The 6,913-nt window shown below is 46.5% G+C and overlaps 1 protein-coding gene across 1 annotated transcript in view; it reads right to left on the bottom strand.

The window, feature by feature from the left end:
* Positions 1-6,913, bottom strand: part of LOC103607149 (piezo-type mechanosensitive ion channel component 2-like) — a 64,521-nt gene that overhangs the window by 12,858 nt on the left and 44,750 nt on the right. Inside the window, exons 14-15 of the mRNA XM_008591685.1 lie at positions 5,900-6,058; positions 4,377-4,524 (exon numbers count right to left, since the gene is read on the bottom strand). Coding sequence (XP_008589907.1) covers positions 4,377-4,524; positions 5,900-6,058 — 307 coding nt within the window. The remainder of the gene's footprint in view (positions 1-4,376; positions 4,525-5,899; positions 6,059-6,913) is intronic.

Here is a 6,913-nt window from a genome sequence, read left to right as displayed (position 1 = left end):
TTTTTCCGTGTCCGGCAACGGATCTCAACCCTCACTGTTGCCCCCGCACCGGACCGGGGACCGGCAACGGGATTGCAAGCCTCGGCGTTGCTCCCGCGCCTCGCTCAGCCAGTGAGCGGGAACCGGTCTGTATGTGGGATCCGAACCCTCGGGCGGGAGCGCCGCCACGCTTCCCAAGCGGCGCCCTATCCAGTGCGCTACCGGGCCGGCGCATGTGTGGTCTGTTTTTGACTGAATATCATTACGTGGCTCATGACCTTCTAAATAATCTTCTGAATAAGTCTGATTTTAAGGGACCTTGCAGGAGAAAGACATTTTACTTTAAATTCCCTAATATTAAAAATCTGTGCCTTTCAACAGACCTCTCTCTGCCCTTGGAGGGTGGAAAAACATTATTTAAAATTTAATTCCTGATTCATTTTGTCAAAGACGACGTCGTTCAAGTCCTTAAATAAGATTTGAATGTTTAGAAGAGCCCTGTTTGGGCTCCAGTGACCCAACACAGGCCCTGCTGGGGGCTGAGCAGGAGTGTGTGGCGGGGTGGGCATGCGGTGCGGGAGGCCTGCTCCCTTGCAAGCGCCGGCTTCCGAGGCTTCAGCGCAGGTTTGCTAAGGGAACACTAGCACCCTGCTCAAAGGCCACGGGCAAACGGAAGGAGCCAGCTTTGCTGTCTTCTATTAGGGCTGCTTCAGATCTCTGTGCGTGTTCCTCACTTAAATGTTGCTCCTTCGGATCTTTCTTCCTTTCAGGGTTACCCTCGAGGTTAGGCTACACGCATAACATGGTGGTCGTCCCTATTCCCCAGCCTGGCAGTGTCATTTATCCTCAGGAGAAATTCATTCATTTCAGCAGGTTAAGGGAAGAAAAATAATCCACAGTGTACCTGCAGGCACTGAGCTCTAGGTTACAAACCGGGACTCAGTGCAGGACACCGTGGCAAGGGCTTTACAAGCCCTGACACTGATCATAGAAAAGGGTCCTGCAAACATGGGAATGGAGGCTTGGCTGGATGGTGGGCCAGGGCCAACGTGGAGAGTGTTATTCATTCAGTGCACGTACATTAACACTTCCATTGATCCTGCACTATGAAGGTACATGAACTTCAGATGGCAGCAGTGTATTTTGATATCTTCGCACTGGGATTTGAAACTGTTGACCATAATCTATTTCTAATTTACTGTCTTGAAATTAAAATCAGAGTGCAATATTTGAAAATTTGAGATATATGATATCCACACATATATCCACACATACACACGTGTGTGCAAACATATCTATGCATACACATGTGTACAAATTCGCTTTTTCATTATTTTTTCAATAAGGTAAGTTTAGACAATTGGCCACTCCACCTGCTCCAACAGAACTGTAGCATTATGTTGCAAAGAGTTTTGCTAGTTAAAGGAGAATTATCTCTGCCAAGGATAGTTTGGTCTCTTCTGCCTTAAGTGGGATTGCATCAGTTCCTCTCCTGAAGTCTAGTTTTCTGAAGCTCATCTCAAAAGTTCCCAGAGCTGCCCCTTGCCCCCATCTGAGCAGAACAGGGCAAAGACCTCTTGACCTATCTTGAATTATGTGGCTATTTCCTCCCTTCCTTTTCAATGGCATTGTCACCGTCTTGTCCTGGGCTGCTCCATCACCCCTTCCCAGGTAACGCAACTCTGCTGTGTTTCCTAGTCTTCTGTTCCTGTTGCACGACATTTCCAATCAGCTTCCTAGGGTGTTTTGAGAAGCGGCTGCATGGAAATCTTGTAAAATCTGAGTGGGAGAGAGTGGCCTGCTTTGCGTGTGCTCAGGCCAACACTTTGCCTTTCAGGAAATTGTTCATGTTGTCATCACAGAGCTTACAACAAAGAAGAAAAGCGAGACAATTGACTCTCAATGTGGTAAATACTAGATGGACTGAGTAGAGAGGGTTCTTGGGGCCCACAGGGAAAGGTGTTGTCCAAACTTGAGAAGCCAGGGAAGGCCCATGGAAGGAGAGGTGTCCCAGCCGACACCTGGAGATGGGGATGGACTTAGACAAGGAGGAGGTGGGAAGAATGTTTCAGACAGCGAGAAGACATGTCAAGGCCTTATCTGGGGAATAAAGGCAGGTAAAATATCCTCTGAATAAGTCCCTGTAAGAGTGGAGGATAGGAGACAAGGATCAGGGCAAAGGACTCAGGAACAAACAGAACGTGGAGTCTCCCTNCAAACTTGAGAAGCCAGGGAAGGCCCATGGAAGGAGAGGTGTCCCAGCCGACACCTGGAGACGGGGACGGACTTAGACAAGGAGGAGGTGGGAAGAATGTTTCAGACAGCGAGAAGACATGTCAAGGCCTTATCTGGGGAATAAAGGCAGGTAAAACATCCTCTGAATAAGTCCCTGTAAGAGTGGAGGATAGGAGACAAGGATCAGGGCAAAGGACTCAGGAACAAACAGAACGTGGAGTCTCCCTCTGTACCTGGTCCACACACGTGCTTCTCTTAGTCTCAGCAGCGATTCACACCCTCAGAGAAGCATGTCTAGCTCCCTGACAGGGTCAATTTCCCCTGTGGACGCTCTCAGAGTGTCATGTGTCTCAAAGCATTTGTCATACACTGCATTTGCCTGTGTGACCACTTGTTAGTATCTGTTTCCTTCCATTGAACTGTCAGTTCCATGATGGGGGCCAGTGGACATTGGTTCACTCCCCTACTCCCATGATGAGCAGAGCTCTGGGCACACAGGAGCTGCTCGATAAACGTGGTAGATTGAAAAAAAAGGCCACATGTTCTCCTCATTCCTCTACACAGGACCCTCTGGAACCTGACTTTGCCAGTCCTGTCAGTTTCTCCATCTTCTTGCATCTTGCTGGCCTCTGAACTGGCTTTGAGTACAGAATGTGGTGGGAGTAATGCCGAGGGAACCATGAGCCTTGCTCCCTGGATGCACCGCCAGCAAGAGAGGAAGAGGCCCGGCCAAGAGCACCAACCTGCAGGTGACTGAGTAAGACCCATCGGGCCACCAGAGGGTAGCACTGCAGGCCTGAGCCCAGCCCAGACCGTCAGGGGGGCCCAGCTCAAGCCGCTGACCAGAACACTTGAACTTGAATTGGCAACTGAAATGGTTGCTGTCTTCAAAACACTAAGTTTCAGGTAGTTTGTTATCAGCAACAGACAACTGATACTGCGTCTGCTGAATGAGTGACTCCAGGCGCTGAGGGTAGACAGGGCACTTTCTAGAGCAGAGGTTTCGTGATGTGGATTTTCCTCTGGGTGGTCCTCTGTGTGTACTTGGACGTTTCTTGGTGGCCAGCTCCTGAGGCAGCCAATTCTGTAATGGGGTAGCTTTGATTGTTAGAAATTTGTTTATATTCCATCGAAGCTTACTGGAGCTTTTGCCTACAAGTCTTAATTCTTTTTGTTTTTGTTTCTAGTTTCACAGATTAATTCTAGTTTCTCATCTCTTTCTAACATTCCAAATTGTTAAAAACGGCTATTGTTTCTGCCCCCCCATTTTTTTCCTACTATAGACCAAGTAATTCTTGGTTCTTCCTACTTTTCCTCCTCTGTCATGGTTTTCAGACCCTTTGTCACCCTAATTGCTCTCAATGTCCCTTTGGTAATGTGACTCTCACATTCTGTCATCATATCAAATCCTCTGCTCCTTAAAACTCAGGACAAGCTAGTAAAGTTTTAGGTGCACTGCCAGGCTTCTTCACTGCCACACCCCGCAACGTAGAGGCCACGGTACAACAGGCCCCAGGACTACAAAGCCAAAATTCCCAGGAAATTACATGGATTACAGAAGACTTTTCCTAAGAGGGCATTTCTGAGACGAGAACAAAAGACATTTCATACCACCCCAGCCTATGTCTGTGGGCTGTTTCTATTGCTATTATGCAAGAGGCTCTTCTTTCCTATGTCACGTTTTTGAAAAGCCCCACAGGTAACAGCTGTTCTATCTGTACGTAAACCTGAGCACTCAGCCTCGCAGACTAGGAAGTGTCTGCACTTCACAGGCCCCTCACCAGAGAGACGCAGGGTGAGCGCTGGTCCAGCCCTCAGCCCCGCTTCTCCCCCCTCTCACATTTCCTTCTGCTCCCAAACGAGCCAGCCAAGAGTTCTTGGGCCACACAGCAATACATCATTCCTTCTTTTTCAAATATAACCTCAACATACTGTTGCCAAAAGAAGAAAACATCTGGATGCCATTGCTGACTAAGGCAGCAGTAAGTCTAAACTTCCCAGCTCTAGTGGGCTGGAAATCAATGGGACATTTATAGGTCGAGTAGTTTTTGCCCCTGGCCTCCATTTATGTGGCCACAAAACTTGCAGAAGTTCACATCAATCTTATAACCAACCGGAATCTAAGAGAAACAAACAGGAATAAGGAGCTTTTATCGGCTTACCTTTTCTGACTCCCGCCAGCACTTCAGGATGAATATGTGAGCATAAATGTCCTCCACGCAGATCCAGCTGGAGAGGCTCAAGGTGGTGTCTGTCCACACCCAGTCCATCACCGCCCTCAGCTCAGTCAGGAAGGGAACGAGGCGGAACCTGGCGGGAGCCACATCTCGTTAGGGACATCTGTGGGTGGCCGCACTGCCAGCTAACCCCGGGAGCTCCTGCACTACCGTACTTACTGTTTTAACCCCCATGACTTAAACGAAAATTCTCAAGGTGACCCTTACAGTGAAATCCAGCATGGAATACAACTGCTTTTCATTGTAAGTCCAGTGTATGGATTAGCATTTTTCGTTCTTATTCCTTTCCCTGATGACGTTACCAACCGGAATTCTCCTTTTAAATAAGTTTGATGTGAGTCAGCTTCTTTCACATTTACTTGTTTACCTTAAGAGTATCTTGAATTACTGTAGTTTTGCTGTTGGACGAATTAGTAAAGATCACAAACCTAGAAAGTGAAGGATGAAGGCACTGGGAGGAGTCCGAGGAGCCGGGGCAGAAGGTCCCACAGCTGGGGACATGCTGGATTACCAAGGCGAAGGCCTTGGGCCTCGCCTCTTGTATGTCACTTGTATTTCAGAATGGGTTGGCCAGGGCTCCTCTAGAGTATGGGGAACGTTTCTTATATTTTGACTGACTCAGAGCTTCTCCCAGGCTGGGGAACCTGGGTTCATCCCACGGCCCTCACAAAAGTTGGTGTTACCACTCGTAACTTCTCCCCTGGGCTACCTCAGCTCTGGCGAGTGAACACTAACCCAGCCCTGGGAAGAAATATCAGGCGGAGACTCAGGCTAGCACTGAACGCAACACTGGTCAGCATGTGGCAGCTCACAGCATCCGAGTGCACTCCCTCCTCTTCTGTGACTGAGTCACAGTCCCCAGGTCTGCTGCCATGGAGGAGTGGGCGGTTTCTCGAGCAGCCTTACCTTTATGCCATGTTATAATCTCCGAGGGGACAGACAGGAGGTGCTGCCTCTGCAGTCATCACACAGAAGAGTGACTATGCTCTGTCTGAGTAGCTAACTCACCAGCAGGAGCATTGGGCTGGTCTTAGGTGGAATAAATGCCCCTCTTCAATGAACGAACGTACTGTACACACAAAATCCCAAAGGCATTGGGATAGTCCAGACTCCAAATATTCTGTTCCACTGTGCTCAGAAGTGTATTAACACTTAAGGACCAAGTATCTCTATTTTCATCCCCAAACATTATCACAGTATAATGCAGGCAACTAAATGGAAAATGAACCCATGTGGATGATCCTAGAACCACATCCTGGCCAGGTGTGCGGCACTTACACATAGAAAGGAGATTAAAGAGGCATGTTTGTTCTTTTGCTAACACTGTAAGAGTTCCACGATGATTTACATTGCTGTACTCTTCTGTCCTTCCCAGGTGGGAAACAAGATGCCCTTCGACCGCCCGCCTCCGCTCCATCAGTGACTGTGACCATACAGAGTGTCCTTACCCTTGAAACAAGAAGAGGTTGACATAATTGTAGCTCTTTGTGAGGAAGTTTCCAAGGACTCGCGTTGGGTAGCCACAACGGATTTGGTAGGCAGACAATCCAAAGTAAACACATTTCACAAAGTACCAAAGCTGAGCAACCAGGTTCTGACTGAATTTCCTAAAACGTAAAAATGCAGAAAGTGAAGGAATGGAATACTTTTCTGGTACAAGAAGACATCAGTTTAGAAAATTTTTAAAAAATCCTAATTACTGCTCTGGCGCTTAAAGTCAATTTTAAAGAATTCTCTATACATACTGGATCATTTCAAAGGCAAAAAGTGGGGTAAGAAAATCTAATAATTGAAAAAATCCTGTGAATGGTGTCTCCAATCTGTATTATTCAGTTGTTTAGGCCATAACTAAAATAAACTATTTTTAAGTGATTTTACTAATAAACATTTTCCCATAATGTGGATTACACAGCCGCCCTAGTTCAAATGAAATCTCATGAAAGAAAAAAACAAAATGTACTTTCTTTTACTTAAAAGGATCCATAATTTGGAATACGTAGGAGAAAGAATTCTGAGCAGTGGACCCCCAATTTTTTTATTATACATACATAAAAACAGATAATGGATTAACACACCTTTCAATCACCTGGATTTTGGTTCCAGTTTTGTCCGCAAGCTATGGGATTTGTTCCCCAGCCATCATTTCTCAAGACATCAGTGACATTATTAGGAAAGTCTCCCTAGCTCTGAGAATCCACGAGTCCATGAGCTAACCTTCCTTTTTTAATGATGTCCTTAACAACAGAGACATAGTCTTTTCTCCAGGTGAATTATTAGTGAAGAGACCCACAGTGCCGTACAGTTCCTAAGTTCAAAAATTTAGTGGAACTAAATTTCATACTAGGAAGAAATTTAGAATATTATTTCTGGATAAATGCAGCATTCTGCAAGAGTCTTAAGTGTGGTCAATACAAATTTTAAAAAGGAAGTAAAAAATATGACTTTTGACTTGGTGAGGCCTT

This window comes from Galeopterus variegatus, unplaced genomic scaffold, assembly GCF_000696425.1.
Source record: "Galeopterus variegatus unplaced genomic scaffold, G_variegatus-3.0.2 Scaffold7178, whole genome shotgun sequence".
In the NCBI taxonomy this organism is placed as follows: domain Eukaryota; kingdom Metazoa; phylum Chordata; class Mammalia; order Dermoptera; family Cynocephalidae; genus Galeopterus; species Galeopterus variegatus.
The sequence above is the reverse complement of the archived record's forward strand: the minus strand, read 5'-3'. Positions and strand labels throughout refer to the sequence as shown.